This window comes from Sinocyclocheilus grahami, unplaced genomic scaffold, assembly GCF_001515645.1.
Source record: "Sinocyclocheilus grahami isolate Dianchi unplaced genomic scaffold, SAMN03320097.WGS_v1.1 scaffold863.1, whole genome shotgun sequence".
Classification (NCBI taxonomy): Eukaryota; Metazoa; Chordata; class Actinopteri; order Cypriniformes; family Cyprinidae; genus Sinocyclocheilus; species Sinocyclocheilus grahami.
Window position 1 is genome coordinate 479,043 of NW_015506042.1, and position 21,150 is coordinate 500,192.

Here is a 21,150-nt window from a genome sequence, read left to right on the forward strand (position 1 = left end):
TATAAAACTGCACATTTTTTAGCTTTTAGTTTTAATTACTTTTTTTTATTTGTAAGTCGCTTTGGATAAAAGCGTCTACTAAATGACTAAAAGTAAATAAGTTATGTTCCAAATTTGAAGTCGATATGAAAAAAAATTGAGGTTCCTGTGAGATTTTATTCAGGGCGTTATGCCACAAACAGCCACCAAACTCCATTGAATTTTTTTGAATGCATTTTTCTGTCACAAATGTCTAGATTTCCCTGTCTACAACCACCAAATATGGAATCCTGAGACTCAGACCTTTCCAATGATATGTTTTTTGTCAAGATTATAAAAAGGTTTGATTCTAAAAGACCGTAATGCATGTTGTAATATGACACTTGACACCGCCCGCTAAGGGGGAGGAGACCGCCAAAAGATTTTCAAGTACCATTTCCACGGTAACGCAATGTCCGATTTCAAAATTGTTTTCACAGGATGAATCTTCAAATGATATATAATTTATGATGATTACTAAAAGATTTGATAGAGAAAAAGGACAACAACCAAAAAGAGCGCCAAGCGTCCCACAGGTGGGACGGTGACCGTTAAGGGGTTAATTAAAGAGCCTGCGTTTTGTAGCATATTATTGTACATTGAAGAACATTCCTGTTTTTCTTGACAACTGTTAGTTTCTCCGAGGTTATGAGTATCAGTATATATATTGTTTTAATATAAATATGGTATTGTTTCTCTATCTTAACCAGTTTGAATCCTGTTCTCAGGTGATCTCGACAGAGCAGAAGTCCTCCAAACACTGGGAGCTGACAGGAGAGGGCCGTGAGATCGCAGAGCAGGGCAGTCATGAAGCCCGAGTCTTCAACGCCATCCCGGACGAGGGTCTGCCGCAGAATGAACTCATGGTGAGAGATGAAAGAGTCGTCTATAGTCTGGTACTGGAGAAGACATCGATCTTGACCAAGGAGAGCCATTAGGATGAATCTCGTGAAAACAGAGAAAGTGTTTTCTACCAAGTTTATCTGAACTTTCTCATATTTAAACATTCTCAAAAATGTCATTTCGATTTAATATACTTTACAAAGTATACTTGTAAAGTACAATTGGATGTATACACCATGGCAGTATGTTACACAGAAATGAAAATAAAATAATTTGACAAGAGACTCTAGTACAGTAAAATGAAATTAATTTTTATTCATATATTTGCAAAACGGTTGAAAAGTTTGTATAAAATGAGATCCGAACATCAGGTTCTCATTTTCTATATGTAAAATATATATAAACATGAAATAATCACGTTTTTTTATTTTGGGGGGAAATATAATATTTCTAAGATAGCGAGGATTACCTGTTAATCCTATGAATTGTTGACAGATGCGTATACATTGGTATGCATGTTTTGCATCTGCTATCTCATGTACCTTTTGATTCTTTTAGAAAATGCCGAGCGGGAAAGTTGGTTTCAGCAAAGCCATGTCTAACAAATGGATCCGTCTGGATAAAGCTCACGAGGGAGGACCACGAGTCTTCAAAACCGTGAGTTACATGCTGCACAGATAATCAATTAAGCGCCGATCTCCCAATGAATGTGTTATTAATGTAGTGTGTTTGTGTGTTTCAGGTGGAAACTATTGAGGATACAGTAAGGGACAAACTACAGCTGGTGCAGAAGGGACAGTCTGCAAAACTGGAAGACAAAGAAAAGAATGAACTCAAGAAACGTAAACTGCTATCTGAAGTGTAAGAGAGAGTGCTTTTGGCTTTAATTCGCTGAAGGTGTTCATTTTGATTTATTCAGTGTGTTTGTTTAGTCTGAAAATGCTATTTTGGTGTTATTCAGGTTAATATAATAGAGGGCACTACAGCTCAATAACAATCTCATGCCAGTGGGAAAACTATATAATGTATTCCTAATTTGTATATTTTATTATAAATATGAATATATGGATGATTGATTGATTTCAGGACGGTTAAGTCATACTGGATCACTAAAGGCAGCAGCTTCAGTACCACCATCACCAAACAAGAGACAGAACTCACTCCAGAGATGATTGCCAGGTGAGACCAATCAGTTTCACAAAGACAAAAAAAGAGGACCTTAACGTATTACACAACATCGATGCAATTCTGAAACGGACAACTTTCCTACTTCTGACTTGTGCAGCACAGTTTCAGTGCTTTGTGTATTTGTAATTTAAATGACTTCTGTTTCAGTGGAGTTTAATGTATCGCTTCATGAACCTGTTTTTTTTTTTCTTTCTCTCAGTGGCAGCTGGAAGGAGAAGAACTTCAAGCCGTATAATTTTGAGGCGATGGGTGTCGCTCCAGACTGCGGTCACCTGCACCCGCTCATGAAGGTCCGGACGCAGTTCAGGCAGATCTTCCTGGAGATGGGGTCAGTCCTTTATCTTTGCATAACACTCTTCTGCCTCAGCTGATAAACCACCAGTTTTCACATAACATAATATTTTGGAAAAAAGAATTTCACACATGCTTGGTCAGTGTTTTTGTGGAGCAGTAAAGATATAGCATGCACAAATATAGCATGCCTTTAACCTAAACATTTGGTTGATTATTAGTATATGATTATACTAATTATAATTAGTAATATTAATATTGTGCTGGTTCCTTTTTTCTGTTTTAAGCTTGGCACGATAGCTTTTCGTATTCATGTTCTAAGTGATGGCTAGTTCACAGTAGTGACAGAAATTAACTACCACTATCCACTATGTAGCAGTATTTGCCTCTTAAAACTGATTTCCCAGTGAGTTTTACCTGTATGGTGACTTTTTTTTAACCTTATTAGATGTATGCGCGTATCCATGCCAAGCTTAAAACAGAAAAAAGGAACCAGCACAATATTAATATTACTAATTATAATTAGTATAATCATATACTAATAATCAACCAAATGTTTAGGTTAAAGGCATGCTATATTTGTGCATGCTATATCTTTACTGCTCCACAAAAACACTGACCAAGCATGTGTGAAATTCTTTTTTCCAAAATATTATGTTATGTGAAAACTGGTGGTTTATCAGCTGAGACATCTTTTATGTCAAATTCTTACATTTAATCAGTAAATTCAGTTCGAATAATCAAATGAAAGACCAATCAAATGAAATCAGTATCAACAAAACCCATCTTTGCACTGCAGAAGTGGCACAGAAGCTGCATCTGAAGTGGCATTTAGATGCATTAACACAGAATGTTAAATGCAGCTCAGAGGTGGCTTGAATGCAATTTATAAACGCTGTGAGATTGTTTTTTATTAATTAAAAAAAATTGGTTAACATTAATATTTATTATATTTGGTAATGTTGTTAAAAAATTAAAATGTACTTTAAATGTGAAACTAAAACCACCAATAGGTGGCAGCAAGTCACTGTCTTAATGAGTAAGTGAGTCATTCATTCAAAGGATTTGTTCAAACGGTTGATTCATTCCACCATTGATTCATTCATTAAATTGATTCGTTCAAAAAGTGGATTCACTCAATAATGAAGCAACGCTGTGTGTTGCTTTGAGGCACTTCTGCTGTGGTTTCATTTGGAAATTTTCTTTGACAAAATAAAGCAAATACTGATAATACTGTGTCTAAAATATAACTCAGAATGTTGATATTAATGTTATTATTTAGTGAACTATTTTATAAAATCAATACGACATTTGCAGTGGTAGAACCATCACAATTTGTACATAAATATCACTACATATATCAGTACAAGTACAATAGTATTACTGTTAAACTGAAGCTAATAGATAAATCATGTATGCCTTCATACAAAACATCTTACTCCATAACAGTGTTTTAATCTTACATTACAGGCATATTCCTAAGTATTAAGTCTCATTCACAGATTCACAGAGATGCCCACCAATAACTTCATCGAGAGCTCCTTCTGGAACTTCGATTCTCTGTTCCAGCCCCAGCAGCACCCAGCTAGAGACCAGCACGACACCTTCTTCATCTCGGGTGAGGAATATCCACCTCTGTGCTTTCATCGACCTGCTACTCACTCTGCAGGAGAGTGCGCCACTTACGTTCAAAGCATAGTTTCAAATAATATTTTGTGTATTTCACAGACCCAGCTCTTGCTCACGAGTTTCCTCAGGACTATATGGAGAGAGTGAAGAAGGTTCATTCCGAAGGAGGTTATGGATCACAGGGGTAAGACGAGACACATATTCTATATATATATATATATATATACCATTTTTTATAATACTTTTATTCAGTAAAGTTGCATTAAAATGATCAAAAGTGACAGTAAAGACATTTATAATGTTATAAAAGATTTCGGTTTCAAATAAATGTTGTTCTTTTGAAATTTCTGTTCATCAAACAATCATGAAAAAAATGAAATGCATAACAGTTTCCTCAAAAATATTAAGCAGCATAACTGTTTTCAACACTGATAATAATCAAAAATGTTTGAGCAGCAGATCAGCATATTATACTGATTTCTGAAGGATCATGTGACACTGAAGACTGGAGTAATGCTGCTGAAAATTCAGCTTTGATCACAGGAATTAATACTAAAACATATTTAAATAGTAAGCAGTTATTTTAAATAATAATAATATTTCATAATATTACTGTTTGTACTGTATTTTTGATCAAATAAATGCAGCCTTGGTTTAAAAGCTAAAAAAATCGTATCAATCCCAAACTTTTGACCAATAGTTTATATTTGTAAATCGATGTCATTTTAACATCTCAAATCCATTTTAAGATACAAATATGACTGGAAGATTGAAGAAGCTCAGAAGAACCTCCTGCGAACACACACCACGGCGGTCAGCGCTCGCATGCTGTATAAACTCGCACAGCAGGTGAACACACACACACACACACACACACACAGGTTTGTTTTTGTGAAAAGTGGGGACATCCCATAGGCGTAATGGTTTTTATACTGTACAGACCGTATATTCTATTGCCCTACACCAACCCTACCCCTAAACCTACCCCTTACAGGAAACTTTCTGCTATTTCAGATTTTCAATACACTCCATTCTGTGTGATTTATAAGCGGTTTGAAAAGTGGGGGCATGGGGTAATGTCCTGAAAAGTCACCTTCTCCTTGTAATACCTATGTCATACCTTTGTCATTATACAAATGTATGTCCTCATTTGTCACAAAAACGCGCACACACATACATACACACACATACACACACTCACTGCTAGCTTCACTGCTGTTTAGTTCAGATCTCACTCGTCTCTGCTGTATGTTTCAGGAGAAGTTCACACCAGTGAAGTACTTTTCCATCGATAGAGTTTTCCGTAATGAAACTCTGGACGCTACACACTTGGCGGAGTTTCACCAGATCGAGGGAGTGGTGGCCGACTACGGCCTTACGCTGGGAAACCTCATGGGCGTCCTGCACCAGTTCTTTACCAAACTAGGTACCACACTCCTTGCTTTTTAAGAATAAGATATATGAGGGTGTGTGAAAGATTCTCCTTTTTTAAATCAGCATTATCTGTTTACAGTGAAGGAGGAATCCTGAATGTTCATTAAGTTTTTAATAAACATAGTAAATTACTCAGTGTTGGACTTTAAGAGATTCCTAACTTCTTTGATCATGATTTTGATGCGTTTTATTTCAGGAATCACAAAATTGCGCTTCAAGCCTGCGTACAACCCCTACACCGAGCCAAGTATGGAGGTCTTCAGCTATCATGAAGGTAAAACTCTCCATATGAAGTTATACGGGTATGTAATGTGCAATGTTTATATTGCTAAAGCTAAAAACATGAAGTCTTTTGTAGCCTACTGTGTTGTAAGCATAGAATAACTAATAATAGGCAAATTATTAAAAAAAGAGGTGGTCTGGTAATTACTCAGTATGTTCATTTTAGAATTTTAGAAGCAAATTGATTAAATAGTGAAATGGCATTGATATTGAAGTCGACATGAAAAGGAAATTGCAATAGTCTTTTCTTTCCCATTGTGGTATATATCCAAGAGAAACGGCTTCTTGAGCGAGAAAAAATATAAGATGGGACCTGATTTTGTATTTTACACACAGATGTAATGTGCACAGATAGATAAATCGTTAATTATAAACACTGCAATATTCCATAAAAAAGAAGAATTGTCCATTTTGATTTCATGGTGACTAAAGAACTGGATGAAAAATCATGTAATTTTATCAGATTTATTTGCCATTATCTTTTTTTTTGCTCTGATTATTTGTAACTCACAGCAGAAATAATAAGAAGTGATCTAAAACTTTAACACGGTCAACAAAAGAATTCTTCATAGCCTTGCTGTGTCAACATTAAATACACAAAATACTTTTCAGATTCAAATCAAAGTTGTCATTTTTTTGATTCACCTCATAGCTGGTTGGTTTGTTTCTTGGTTTCTAACTCTTCAATGAAGACTTTAAAAAAAAATCCCTATTGGAAAAAATGAATAGGAAAAATATGGTGTCTTTTGTCCTCCTGGGAAGTTCGTATTTATGATCTCCGGTGTGTTCAAGTCATTTCGCGTGAGCAAGATGCGATGTACCTTTTCCTACTAATAATTCAGCAAGATCTTGAAACTAAACTTCTACAAAATGATAAATAAAGAATGCGCTTCAAGTGAATCTCTGTATATTCTCTCATAATTGTACGATTAAAACATATTTTGTATGTGCAACTTGCATGCAGCTAGTTTTATTGTAAATGAAAAAAAAAAGTAATTTCAATACAAGCATTGCATCTATTGCATCATGTTTTCTGACTGACACACTTCCAACTCGGAAACCTGTGGCTTAAAACGTTCCGTGTTTTCCACTCATCATTATGACTTTGTGGTGGCATTCATGTGCGTTGAACTTGTAAATACAATCTTTCTGTGTCAGCACTTGAATGCACTGATACTTCCGGAAACAAGGGTGCTGGAAAACCTTTCTGATGCACTCTATCTGAGCCAGTTTATCATCATAAACCTTCCATCTGGCTGAATCTCTCTCAGGTCTGAAGAAGTGGGTAGAGGTGGGTAACTCTGGGGTCTTCAGGCCTGAAATGCTGCTGCCCATGGGTTTGCCCGAGGGGGTGTCAGTCATCGCCTGGGGTCTCTCCTTGGAAAGGTACATCGACACGCACCTATGAAATAACATCGGTTGCATATTAAATCAACCGTTGCTTGATTGTTTGTTTTTCTTTTGACCCATCTTCAGACCCACCATGATCAAGTACGGAATCAATAACATCCGAGAGCTCGTGGGCCACAAAGTGAACCTCCAGATGGTGTACGACAGCCCAATATGTCGACTGGACTCTTAAATGACCATCGCAAGGCTCAGCATATAGATTGATTTGCGCTCTCATGACTCGTCTGCATTGTTATTGTCTGTTTAAGCCATAACACACACCCTAAACTACACTTTGCTGCTCGACATTAGCTACGAGGGCCGTGTTGAACACGCTGATGTCAAAGCAGAGGAAAAGAGTCACGTCTTTGCATGAGGAGCGTGATATTGACCTTATTACAACATCACCACCTGATCTAGAAATCCCTACTGGCCTCCACTTCACTCAAAGCACCACTTCTGTTTATATGTAGGTTAATTCTTTGATTTCTGCTCCACACACACACAAATATATATATATATATATACACACACACACATAATTTTAATTGATTTATTGTCATTTTCCACTGCCCGTTTTCATGACAGCTCTGTAAAAACAGCCACCCAGTTTGTTCTCACAACCCAGAATGCAATGGAAACTATTGAAGTCCTCATACTGTAGAAATGTTCAATTAAAAATTTTCCAAATCTCCAGTTTGACTTACTATATGGTTGATTATTATGAAACCACAATTCATTTAAAGCATATATATATAAATGTATATAATGAGCGAGTACAACATGAAGTAATCTTCCAAACCGGGTTTTTGTCTTATTCCGAGTCTCTACGGACGGTACACTTATAATAAGTACTTATATTTGGACTATTGCAGCCTGGTCGGCTGCGGAGTAACACATACCTGCGTGAATCGCCAGAGACATTAACTTAAAGAAGTAGCTCCGGTTGGAATGTTCTTCCGCGGGATGTGTGCAGTTCTGTTTATTAACCGCTAGAGCGCCATAGTGTTACATAGTGCTGCTTTAAGTGTATGTGATTAAACCAGGGTCCTTTGGCTGAGCATTTTTCATGGCTGCATTATCATATTCAAGCACACTTGAAAACATTTGGTGTTAGATTTACTTTAAAACAATTTTCATTTTTCAAATTGCTAAATTTCACAAATAATTACCAAGAAATGGCATGTAACACATTGAATTAAATGTGGAAATTTTAATTAGACTGAAATAGAATAAAACATTTTCATTGTTTTTATTTATAAAAATCTTTTTTTTTTTTTTTTTTACAGCGTACACTCATCTTCATTGTGCAAGTGTATTGTAGTAAATGCAGAGCTCGAGAGGTCTGGATAAGGGTCTTGAGTAATTTGTGTAAATCCAGTGAAGAAGGCTAAGCTTCATGAAGAGTAAATCTTTTTTTCAGTCCATGCTGAAAGCAAAAATGTTTAATGTGTAGCTATGGGGAGCAGGGACCAATGAGGTTTCACGGTGTCCTGTGGGCGGGGCTACGCAGTGCAACACAACATGTGGTTCTCAGCCATTTTGAATCAAAGCTCCCGGATTGTCACAATATTCAAAGAATCCAAAGATATTTCTTCCAGACAAAACAGCTCATTTTCACAACTTTTTTTATTTAATAGCTGTGTTGATATATTAAATACATTAACTACCAATTCACTTTGTGATTCTAGAACTTTCATGAATGGTATGTTCTTCAGTAAAAACAATAGTTTTTTAAAGGAAAAGAAATTAAACAAAAAATTATGATTTCAGTTTACGTCTAAATTTGATATGTTTTCGCATTCAAATGAAAATAGATTATTTTTAAATTATAATTATTTAAATATATTAATATTAATAATTAATTTAATTTAAATAATTTAAAGTCTCCTGAGGCCCCTCAAGTCAAATTGTACTGATGTTTCTGCCATCAATCGACATCCTTTTTCTCTCCTTTGGATTTTCTAAGTAATATTATTTCCTGGTGGCATTGATTCTGTTTTCGCTGAAACTGACGTAAATGTTAAGCAGTATGTTTGTATCTCTGGGGGGCACTTGTACGTTGATGTCAAGTTCCATGAACAAACTAAATGAGATTAGTGGCACTAATTCCATTTCTTTCTGCAAAACTCGCGGTTGGAAATGAGTTAAAGCTGCTTCCGGAAATGCTAACATTTCTTATTATCTTCAATGCTGAAAACAGTTGTCTTGCTTAATATTTTTGCTGAATAAAAGCAAAAAAGGTCAAACAAATTCTGACCCCAAACTTCTGAACAGTAGTGTATTTTTTTTTTATGAATTGGACATTTGGATTTGATTGCAGGCTTTGTAATCTCTTGTGTAGTTAGCACACATAAGATTACATAAAAGCGCATGTAGAGAGGATGCGAGTTGAATGTTAAGATTGGATTGTCAGGCTCTGATTCTGGGACAGAAGCATGTCGATGAAGTTTAGACAGGACGCATTTACCATCGAAAATCAATTTAGATGATTTGAACACAACACAATCCTGATTTGAGACGGCAGTCAGCACTCAGCAGCGCATGGTAAATCTGCTGGCCCCACTGATTAGCCTTTGGGGGAGGAGCGGTTGAGGGAATCCTCTGTGACAGTGAAGGATTACATCTTGTTTACTTGCTTAAATGTCGTAATATCTTAAGTGGCCGGGTCAAAAGTAATCCCCTATCGTTTAGAAATAACCTGTCTGAGAACAGCCCTATGTTAGCCGCTGCTTGACTCACTATCTGTATGCATGTCTGATTTTAACATCAGAAATGCACTGTTATACGTAAGACGGTAGTGTTTTCATTTTTTGCTGTATTTGTGTTTTCACTCTTATTCATGTAGACACTTTATATTTGTTTTATACATGGTTACTGAACTTACTTTTCCAAGAACAACTTAAGGGTTAGCACAGTTCTTTATTTACAGCATTTGTTACAGCATTAGTTAATGCTTGTCAACCAGTATGGACTGTAAAAGTTTTGCAAAACAAACAAACAAAAAAAGTCAGTCCACTTCAGCAAAACATTGCATTATAAGTATATGAGGACGTTCACACAGCACACGTTCTTGTGTTGCCAAAAAAAATCTAGTCGGAGCACTACAGGTACATTCATAATGTGACCAAAAAAAATAAAATATCCATACCATAGTGCATGTTTGCTAAAACAAAGCCTAATTGCTAGCAACAGCAAGGTCATATGTTCGCTTCCCAAGGAATGCAAGAACTAATAAAAAACGTATTCCTTTACTACATTCTAAGTCACTTTGGATGAAAGTGTCTGCCAGATGCATACATTTAAAGCAGGGGTGTTACTTAAACACACCTAAACAAGCTAATCAAGCTCTTCAGACTCACTACAAACTTCCAGGCAAGTGTGTTGGAGCTAAATTTTGCAAAATGTTGGTCCTTCAGAAGCAGGATTGGGCGCCCTTGATTTACAAGGTAAGTTCACCAATTGTCAACCAGCTTTGTATTATTATATTGTCAGTAGCATAAGTAAATAATGTGTATTATTTTTCTCTCTGCACCTTTATTGTCAGCAAAAGTCCACCAAATGACGTAAAATGCTTTATCAGGTCGACTTTTGACAGTCCCAGGGCTTTTGTGAAAACTACAAATCGCATTTTATATCCCCACTCATGGATAGTTTGATTGAACCCAGTGCATGATGGGTGTACTTTTATTAAAACTCCATCTTGCCAGTGGCGAATTACCCCTGTGTTAGTGGAATAGGAAAGCCTTTAAGTCAGAACAGGTTTGTGTGCTGTTGAATAGCATGCCCTGATTTGTGCACAATAAGTCCAGGAATATGTAATAAGAATGTAAAGCCAACATTTAAAATTGATCAAACAATGCAAGAACATGTCTTGTGTGGACAACCCCATGTGGTCTCCAAAATGCAAATGAACAAAAACAAATATTCAAAGGTTTTAGTGCATCCTTAATATGGTGAATCCAAAGATTCAATGTCATCTAGATCCAGCATTCAAATTCAGATAAATCCAACATTTCAATCATCCAACAAGCTTCTTGAAACTTTCAAGGGCATTTGGTGAGTTTGTTGCTTTGGGCCTCCGTCCAAATAACATTCCTTTTTTTTTTTTAATCCTTTGCCCCGCTCATCTCTGGTTTCCAAGAGACTGGCTCACGTAAAGAGACGCTCCTTTGAGACCATCCGACACCGAGCAGGGATTTTGGGTTTATTTGCGCTGGCATGGAAAGTCTTGAGTTATGTCATTAATACCAACTGAATATATAATGCAGAGTCATTCTGAGCTCAAGTTCTTTCAAATTAATCCTCCTTTTGGGGATGAGTTATAATGATGTTCAACACCGCTCATAACAGAGCTTCCGTAAATCGTCTTACACAACAGGAAAAAGTAATATGACTCGAGCAGTCCATCCTATGTATTTCCAAAGTGACCTTTCAGAGTCCAAAAACCTCCAAAAAATAAAACCGAAGAGGCTTCCAATTAAGTTCTCTGAAGACGCCATGGATATAGGTTTGATTCCCAGGGAATGTGAATGGTAAAATGTATATATGCACGGCAAGTCGCTTTGGATAAAAGCGTCTATGAAATGCATGAATGTAAATTATATCAAATTCATAATATGAGCTAGCATAGTATAGTCCGTTTTAGTCAGATCTGCACGAACGTAACATGCACAAAGACTTTTGTCCTTGAATGTTCCTGTTTTCTGTGGACTTGACCCGTTGTATACTGTCAAAAAAATCTTATAAAGTGGCCAAGCTTCAACTTCTTGCCTTCCATTCTTTCTCAGACGTCGCGTGGGATAGTGGATGTCGGCCCAGGACTGTTGGGCACTGAGGGGCTGTTGTTGGAGCTGGATGTGGGGAAAAAGGAGGGGATGTAGGGGATGGCAGCCAGCAGCAGAGGGCTCATCTGGGGGCTCTCGTCCGACGATAAGGGGATCACCACATCATCCTGGTCCCACACGTGGAAGGCATTGGAATGGGACAGAGTCAGAGCCGTGGGCAGACGGGTGGGTCTGATGCTCGATATGTCGTCTTTTTCTGCATCGTCTTCATTAGGGCCAAGCACACAGTCTACCATGAGAAGCAAGGAAATGAAAGTGATGTGAACAAATACTTTAAGGTAGAAAACTTTCAGCAGGAGTGTTAAAAAGTACTGAGAAATTGACTGTATTAAAATAAAGTTTCTATTTAAAAGTAACCGTAAAGGTTTTTTTCCTTTGCTTTAGAGATTAAAATAGAGACGACTGTTAAGTGGAGTAGAGAGTTTCTTATTAATGTTACACAAATTGCACAAAGCAACTTATTTATTCACATTTTTCTATATGTCCTGGCCTGGAGGATCTATGCTGAAACCAATATCCTGCAAACTGTTAGAAGAGAAATTCTGAGGCATTTCTTCACACAGGTAAAGCAGATGATGATAGTTGTGGCCATTTACTGTACAATTCACACTGAAAGGGATTTAATTGGCTTAAATGGACTACCATTCAAACGTTTTGGCTCAGTATTTGTATTTATTTGTTTGTTTGAAAGGAGTTAATACTTTAATTCAGTAAGAATGCATTAAATCTGTCGTTCTAAAGAGCGTCTTTTAGAATGTCACGAAACATGTCTAAATGCTGTTCTTTTGAACTTTCTATTCATCAAGAAATCGTTCCACAAAAATTGAGCAGCACAACTGTTTTCAACATTGAAATCATGTGACACTGAAGACTGCATCACAGGAATGCATTGCATTTACAAATATTTAAATATATGAAATAAAAAATGGTATATATTAAAATACGATTTGAAATTGCAATAATATTACTGTTTTACTGTATTAAAAATCTTACTGACCCCAAACTTAAAAAAAAAAAAAAACTTCTGCAACAAAAACATTGTATAGATCCCTTCAAAAACGTATTATGGCAATACCATGGTACAGGGATGGTATTGGAAAGTAATACCATGGCACTTAAAAAAAAATACCATGGTATTTTCTTATTATCCAGAAGCAAAGAATGCCAAAGCTTTCCCATTCTACAGTATAAACTGGGAAAGGTTTTGAACATCTAACAGGTTAACCACAAGTATAGGCTGCTCTTAGTTTGAGATCATAGCCACATCTTACCTACTACATCATTTGCGAGGTCTTTGATTAGATGTCCCACTATGGCATAGGCGACTGCTACAATCACCAGCGCGGCCATTAACAGGTACAAAACCCCCTTTGGTAAGGGAATGAGGTCGCGGGTCACTGGCTTATAGTCTTTGAACATGGGGTCCTCGATTGGAAAAGAGTATTGAAAAGCATGCCCAGTCTTATCCGTGAAGTTCAAACTTGTTACGTTGAGAGAATTCATTACCAGCCTTTTTTCCCCCTTATTTTTGCACCAAACAATCCGTCCAAAAATATCGATTATGTTGATGTTTCTTTCACGAACTTTGAGTGTTGCCTTGATTTTCTGATTAAAAGCACTTCGCTTTATAATAATCTGGAAAAGTGAGATAATTTGAGATGTTAAGATCCAGGTTCATTCAGTATCCAAATGAGTTTAATTTAGTCACAATAAATATTAGAACTTGTTGAAGATGAGTTTTTATCTGTTTATTCTTCTGTGCCTGTAGAGAGTGTACAGAGCCTGGGCTTCGCCTTCATCAAGCCCAAGGTTCACAGACGCGTGTTGCGCATGCGCGTCCGAGCGCTGTCCGTGGTGCTAAAGCCTCTCGCTGCCCGAGCGACTCCCGGTTGACGCCAAGGTTATCAATCAGCTCGGAGTAAATTTCCAAGACCGCCCACTTTCCGCCCGGTTTGAGTCACTGGATAGAGGTAGATTTCCTTTCACCCCGCCAACAAAAAGAAGATAATGCCGCCGCGTCCCAAGTCCTTTAATTCGTTTAATTAAGTCGGGGATTCCGCGAACAGGGCGATCCCTCCGAAAAGACCTATTTTCTCATTGACGCTTGTTAATTCCTGTTTATCAGACTAATCTTGGCTTTGTTTTGTGCGAAAATAAATCATTGTGCCTGACAACAGCCCAGTCTGGACGTGTCAGAGCCATTGATAATTCAGTTTCTAATTATTTATATGGCGCTTTTCACAAAGCTGTGGGAAAAAAAACAAAAGAAAAGTTTTCTCACGTGAACCCAATTTTTGGCGACGTGAAAATATTAATATATATATATTTTTAAATAAAGTATCTGTTATTTAGTTCATGATAATCTATACAAAGTGATAAACGGTAGTGATAAAAACATCTGTCAATGTTCCGTTGCTATGGTTACCACTTCAGGCGAACCCGACTTCTGGTTACTAGCGACTATTTAGCAGATGAAAATACTCAATTTGACTACTAAACAGTTCTTTTTTGGAGAAATTTCCAACTTTACTGCTCGTAAAGATCCAGTAGAGTAGGTAAGACACGCCAAACCTTTTTTAAAAAAAAGAAAGAATAATAATTCTGGCATGACTTTCATACAGAAGCATAGAATTTCATATTGATATAGCAACATTTGTATGACTTTAGTGGTGCTATTCTTGTACTACATATTTACAGGATGATAGTCAATTGCTAAGGGACATAATACATTGCTTAAGATGAAAACTTGTCATTAATGTTCACAAATATTTGAAGTTAACAAAATATTATGTAATTGTTTACAGTTATAAAACTATGTGTTGTTCTTCATGAAAACTTCTTGGACGTTTATTTGGATGCTTATTAGACTTGATGGAGTCTTTGGTTGTAAATAGTCTGGACTATGACAATGAAGATGATAGACTTTCCTTTTTGTTTGTGGCGCACTTCATTTAGAGCTTTTAAAGCACTAGTTTTATGTTGAGCATTTTCAAACCGCATTGCCACTGAGTAACATGAAAGTAAAGTGAGCGCTCTGATACACACGGTAGTAAAAAACACTTTTCAGACTAATTTCAGGATGAGGGGGCATCGGAAAAATTCTTTTGAAAGATGAAAGTTCTGTCAGGATATTGTCAAATTAATTTTAAGCTACAGCTAAGCAGTATTCCTCTTACATAACCATTTGAGCTTGTGCAGGTCAGGATTTGTTGGTTTCATAATGGCCCTCTTCAAAATCAGCATAGCTTGACAGAAGACCATGAGCCTGTGTTAGTTATTTTGTTTGGGCTACATGAAAGGCTTTTTATCTCCTCTGTGTATTTCCTGATGGATTTCCAGCTCTCCAGCTTGACCCCATGCAATAAGAATCATAAGAATAATTGTGCACGAGTGCTTATGGGAGATGAACAAAGATGAAGTGTTTTTTTTTTTGAGTATCATATTTGATGCATCATGTTTTAATGGCTCATATGGGAATATGATAAAATGGGGGGGCGGGGGGGACCCGCAGCTTTACTTGGAGGCCCAAACTGAGGGAAATATGCAATTTAGTGCAGTTGCTGATATTTATATGAGCAAATGTAAATATCATTATTAGGAAATTCTTAAGCAAAATCCCAGGGCCATTGCATGCACTGCAACTGTTTATTATGTGGGCTTATTTTACGTGACTATGTGGGTGGTGGTTCTTGACACTGGGGCAAGTTGTCACGCATTTCACTTGGGTAGGTTTGTTTTTGAAAGCAAATTTCTATTTACTATTTTAATAGAAAAATATTATATTTTTTGATTGCACATTATCTTAAAGTTTTGACTACAGTTATGGGACAATTAGCCCCAGACTCTCCTTCTTGGGAATTGTGCCTGGTTTGAGGTGAACAAAAGTTGAGCAGTCATGATATTTAGGGCAAGACACTGATGAATATGATTTTCTGTGATAATGTGTCAGCATATGGGTTTATATCAGATGCTCTCTCTCTCTCTAAACATCAGAATCAGAATGAGTTTTTTTTTTTTTTTTTCAGTTGATTGACATGCCTTCACAACATCCTGTTCTCTTCTCTGTGTCCCTCACGGTTTTCTGTTTTAGGATGAGCTTTTAAATTAAATCTGGCACCTGGTTTGGGCTATTTTTTGTGTCCCTGCTAGAAGTCAGTGTTCTGGAAATATTCTGAATTATGTGAAGTTGCACTTTTTTTTTTTTTTTAAATACAAGGGTCATTTAACATCTCAAAAACAACCAAACGCACCAGAGTAAAATAGGTATGTGCCATATTTAGCGGTGTATATAAACGAGAAAACCTTTTAATTAGAACCTTCAGAAATGGTTAAATATTGCCATGCATAAATTTTTATAGTGAAACTTTAAAACAAGTTCTCCTTTCGTCGTGCATTCGAACTAACATGTACGAACAATGAGCATTTGTATTTTTATTAACTAACATTTAAGGAATAGTTCACCCAAAAATTAAGAGAGTTCAAGCAGCTGATAAAACATCATAACAATCCACAAGTAATTTACTCCAGTCCATCGATCAATCCATAATAAATCTTCCTCTTATAATAATATTGTCCTCTCACATCAAAGTCCACCAACATATTTGTTTAGATCGGTTTTCGATTGTAAACGAAAACATGATCTGTGCATATTTGTCTTCTGATTCAGATGACAACTTTTTCACAGAAGAAAGCAATAGAGGACTCTTAGATGAAAGCGAATGGTTTGAAGTTAAAAATGTCTTACAAACACACAGCTTTTCACTTCACCGGATGTCAATTGATGAACTGGAGTGGTGTGGATTACTTGTGGATTATTGTGATGTTTTTATCAGCTGTTTGGACTCTCATTCTGATGGCACCCATTCACTGCAGAGCATCCATTGGTGAGCAAGTGATATAATGCTCAATTTCTGTTCCGATGAAGAAACAAGCCAATCTACATCTTGGGTAGGTAAATTCTTATTTTTGGTTGAAGTATTCCTTTAACAAAGATGAATAAATACTGTAAAAATATATTGTATATGTTTTGCAAATATGACGTGACATGTGGCCAAGTATGGTGACCCATACTCGGAATTAGTGCTCTGCATTTAACCCATAATTGCACACACACACCCGGAGCAGTGGGCAGCCATTTTTTGGCGCCCGGGGAGCAGTTGGGGGTTCAGCACCTCAGTCGTGGTATTGAAGGTGGAAGAGAGCTGTACAATTTCTGTACAGGGATTGTACTGCTCCCCCCACCTACAGTCCCTGCCGGTACGAGACTCGAACCTGCAACCTTTGGGTTAGGAGTCTGACTCTCTAACCATTAGGCCAAGACTTCCCCATTCTTGCACAATGTTTGTACTTTGCTCCTGGTTGTCCCAGCTGGCTCAGCAACAGCAGGGATTATCTGTGTCCTCTGACACTCATTCATCTCATTATTACAGTCCATTATGTTCTGTTCTGAGCCAGTGAGGCCAGGCCCCAATGTATTTCCATTTACGGATTAATGGGTGCTCCTGAGATGCTGACCTGAGACAGTAGTGCAAATTATGAGGTTAGGGCTCCCTGTAAAACTGTTGTTGGATTGTAAACTGAGAATTTGAAAAAAACTCGTAAACTGAGGATTTGAAAAAAACTCCGTTGGTTTTATAACGCAACACTTAGAAAAATACCATGGCTTACTGGACATAGTATACACACACAGCCTATATAGGTTACATTTTATCTAATTTTTTAATTAATCTCAATGAATACTTAATTATTTAGAAATAAGTTACTATGGAAATGGCCTATAAAAAAAAATCTCGATTTGTAAAAAATATCACACGGCGCGAGCACGTCACGTGCAGCATAGCGCGCTGTAGATTTTCGTAAATTGTAAACAACTCCGATAAAAACGAGCAAAATTACCACCCATTTGTTACTTTGTTGCTCTTACGGTGTAGAAAAACCACACCGACACATTACTCGACGGTGACACATTGAAGAGAGTAAGTTTAAGTCATTCAGATTTGCAAAGCAACGAGCTAGTTACAATAATATGAGAATTTAACATGCTAATATGAACGCGAAGCTTAAACCTGTAAATTTGACCTGATTTTTATGTGAAATTATACGTTATTACGTACCGTATGAATTACATGTACGATAATAGTAGCATGGTATCCTTTGACGTACTTTGATGTTAAAACATGGTGAAATCACCGCACTGTGTTACTATAACTAGGTTTTTGTACAATGACGCAGGTTAATTTATGGTGACCAGACGTCCCCGTTTTCCGGGGATAGTCCCGGTTTTTTGGTGTCCTGTCCCCGTTACAGCACGTTCAAAACAACCCGCAAATACACCGTAAAAGCCCGACCAATTTTGCCAGCTGGCAATCGTATGATTGTGGTTATTTCACCAGTAGAGGGCGCTGCGAGCTATACTGCCGCTACTGTAGCCATTAACAGCTTGTACTAGAGCAGCAGAGCGCTATTATCATCAGTTATCAAAAGAGACCGCGTAGTTGGTTTCAAGGTAGGCACATACTAATATACATGTTAAAACAAAGTAATGCTGTTTGTGTGCACTGTATAACAAGGCATGATAAGGTTGCGTGATTGTTTTGCACACAATACTAAACATTCCTGAAACTCCCGCCGTCACAACGATATGAATACAATTTTTTTTTAAACTAATCTACACTTGTACAAGTGCATTTGCAGAAAGCACATATTTTATGGTCAAAATGAGCCTAAAATTCCAAATAATAAGTCTGAATAGGGATAGAAAAGATCAATTTCCGAAAGCATAAACATAAAAGTTGTAGGCCTAATCATTGCACTCACAGTTGTGAAAATGTTAAATACAGTTTTATTTATCACATATGTTCTGGTATTTATTGTTTTATTTTTAATGTTTTTGTAAAGCCAGAATTTTGTTTTAGTGTTTTGATATGTTTGCTATTTGCAATAGCCTAGTTACTAAGCCTACTATTTTTCATAGTGTGCTTTTTGTTGAATTGTATTTTTTTTTTTTTTATAAAAAAAATTGGGTAAGTTTGATCCTCAAACATCACTGTAATTAGGCCTGTCAAATATGATATTAATATATGGAACCCACAACAACAAAAAAAAAAAAACATGTCCCCGTTTTTAAATTTGTGGATAATCACAAGTGAGATTTCAGTGATATTTTGACCACTGAACCAGGAAATGAGGTCACCTTAGGTTAATTACCATGCTAATGTGTATACGGTATATGTACTATACAGTGCATCTGTCATGTTAATCTGTATATATATGTGTCATATGTTATGTTTTAAGGCTATGGCTCAGCACTTCTTTGGAAATTCAGGCTCTATGACATTGCAGTCAACACCCAAATCTGACCATCACCATTCATCAAAGGTACATATGATTGTATACTTTGTGGTCAAATGTCTGATAATAGTATTGCTGCTAAAGTGAATTTCTTTTCGATGCAGATGCCAGATGATGGTTTTAACTCAACAGGTGAAACTCTGTCATTTGTTACCCTGGATGACAGCAATGAGCAGCAAAGGTGAGCCAGCAATAGAAAACTTGTTCTTGCTTTTTAACTGTTGCTTGAAAATGTTTTTGGACATTTTGCCGATTTCTCACCCTATAACAGTGAGGACTCTGGTATCAGTGTTTCAAAAACCTCGACTAGAAGTTCGCTGGGCAACAGTACTATGGAAGATGCGGCAGTGTTATCGCCCCCAAATTCACGAATAGATGAGATTGGAAAGAAAGCACAGGAACTTATTGAGAGAATCAATGAGAGACGGGCCATGGACCAACATGTGATGAACAGCTTTGAGGAAAAGCTCATTAAAAAGGTTCAAAGAAATGGATAAAAACAGAACATTAGTGATTGACTGGTGTGTATTGTTTAAGTAGTCAATGTAGTTGGCTGAAATAATACAAGCATAATATCTGAATATATTAGATGTATCAGAATATCTGTATATCATAAAACATACAGTATGCTTAAAAATTGTTAATAATGAAACAGGATTTGGCATTTAGTTAAGCCAAGCAGGTACATGTGGATTTTCTCAAAATATCAGCCAATATTACTACCGTTTTCACTGTTTTTTATTATTATCAAAGAGAATATAAATATTTCTATTTATTATTATTATTATTATTCTCAAATTTTATTTTTTCTATGCAATCTGATGTATGCCTGAATATTAATTATGTTGATGAATATTTGTTTTGAACAAGTTGTACACATTTCCAAGGTCTCAAACCTGTAAAGTGTGGTCTTGGGGTTAACAATTTTTTTTATTTTTTTTTTGAGGAAACTTTGGATCCAAATGGTTTCCACGGGAGCTAAGAGCATTTTCTTTGTTTTTATTGCATATATATATATATATATATATATGTCAGTGATTGTTAATAAATAATTATGTAGCATGGCTCAGCAACAACTGGCCTAAAATATATAAAACTTTCATATATATTTTAACGCAAACACTGTACATTTAGACATTTAAAGGAGTAGTTCACCCAAATTGAACATTTGCTGAACATTTACTTTCCCTCAGACCATCCTAGATGTAGATGGGTTTGTTTCTTCATCAGAACAGATTTGGAGAAATGTAGCATTACATCACTCAATAATGAATCCTCTGCAGTGAATGGGTGCCATCAGAATGAGAGTCCAAACAGCTGATAATAACATTACAATAATCCATACGACTCCAGTCCATCAATTAATGTCTTGTGAATGTCATGTCCAATAAAGAAACAAATTCTACACCTTGGATGGCCTGAGGTGGAGTAAATTTTCAGCATATTTACATTTTTGGTTGATGTATTGTTGTTTGCATCTGTGCAGGTGAGTGAGATGTGTCAGCAGGTGAAGGAGCAGATGTTTGAGTATTATGAGCAGCACAGTCAGGGCATGGAGGCCAGCATCACTGAGCTGTCGGAGGTGCTGGAGAGAAGCAGTCAGCTGAGTATTGAGCTACAGGGAGCCAGTCAAACCCTGGCCGCCATCAATAAAGGCCTGCAGCACAGCACAGAGCAGTAGATATACAACCAAACTAATCACACTGTAACTTAACGTGAGACAGAGTACACTTACATGATTTGTATGTTACTTAAAGTCATTTAACTTAAGCAACTGTTCAAATTATATGTTCAAAATATTTCAAAATGTAAACTTTTTTTTTAAATACCATAGTATGTTAAAGAAAGTTCAAATGCACATTAATATGCTAATTTGATT

The 21,150-nt window shown here is 36.6% G+C and overlaps 2 protein-coding genes across 5 annotated transcripts in view; both read left to right on the forward strand.

The window, feature by feature from the left end:
• farsa (phenylalanyl-tRNA synthetase subunit alpha) overlaps window positions 1-7,810 on the forward strand; it is a 9,083-nt gene extending 1,273 nt beyond the window's left edge. The window contains exons 2-13 of the mRNA XM_016248060.1: window positions 747-884; window positions 1,420-1,518; window positions 1,604-1,722; window positions 1,948-2,040; window positions 2,249-2,377; window positions 3,843-3,958; window positions 4,069-4,153; window positions 4,719-4,818; window positions 5,227-5,395; window positions 5,600-5,677; window positions 6,957-7,071; window positions 7,162-7,810. Coding sequence (XP_016103546.1) covers window positions 747-884; window positions 1,420-1,518; window positions 1,604-1,722; window positions 1,948-2,040; window positions 2,249-2,377; window positions 3,843-3,958; window positions 4,069-4,153; window positions 4,719-4,818; window positions 5,227-5,395; window positions 5,600-5,677; window positions 6,957-7,071; window positions 7,162-7,267 — 1,347 coding nt within the window. The 3' untranslated portion in view covers window positions 7,268-7,810. The remainder of the gene's footprint in view (window positions 1-746; window positions 885-1,419; window positions 1,519-1,603; window positions 1,723-1,947; window positions 2,041-2,248; window positions 2,378-3,842; window positions 3,959-4,068; window positions 4,154-4,718; window positions 4,819-5,226; window positions 5,396-5,599; window positions 5,678-6,956; window positions 7,072-7,161) is intronic.
• Window positions 7,811-10,408: 2,598 nt separating this feature from the next.
• LOC107563245 (synaptonemal complex central element protein 2-like) lies at window positions 10,409-21,084 on the forward strand. Of its 4 annotated transcripts, XM_016248063.1 has the most exons (6): window positions 10,409-10,523; window positions 11,865-12,086; window positions 19,215-19,298; window positions 19,376-19,452; window positions 19,543-19,750; window positions 20,758-21,057. In XM_016248063.1, exons 2-6 carry the CDS (start codon window positions 11,961-11,963, stop codon window positions 20,950-20,952), a joined length of 690 nt encoding a protein of 229 aa, XP_016103549.1. In that variant the 5' UTR covers window positions 10,409-10,523; window positions 11,865-11,960; the 3' UTR covers window positions 20,953-21,057. The 4 variants fall into 4 exon arrangements, with proteins under 4 accessions (XP_016103549.1, XP_016103548.1, XP_016103550.1 ...); XM_016248062.1 differs by lacking the exon at window positions 10,409-10,523 and having other exon boundaries at window positions 11,971-12,199; window positions 20,758-21,075; XM_016248064.1 differs by lacking the exons at window positions 10,409-10,523; window positions 11,865-12,086 and adding an exon at window positions 17,744-17,896 and having other exon boundaries at window positions 20,758-21,084.
• Window positions 21,085-21,150: the final 66 nt, after the last annotated feature.

Excerpts from the sequence above, each read along its gene's own strand:
- LOC107563245 (XM_016248062.1), top strand. The coding sequence starts at position 12,056 with ATGGGACAGAGTCAGAGCCGTGGGCAGACGGGTGGGTCTGATGCTCGA. Across the intron at positions 19,299-19,375 it reads ACCATCACCATTCATCAAAG|ATGCCAGATGATGGTTTTAA; the intron begins GTACATATGATT and ends TTTTCGATGCAG. Across the intron at positions 19,751-20,757 it reads AGGAAAAGCTCATTAAAAAG|GTGAGTGAGATGTGTCAGCA; the intron begins GTTCAAAGAAAT and ends GCATCTGTGCAG.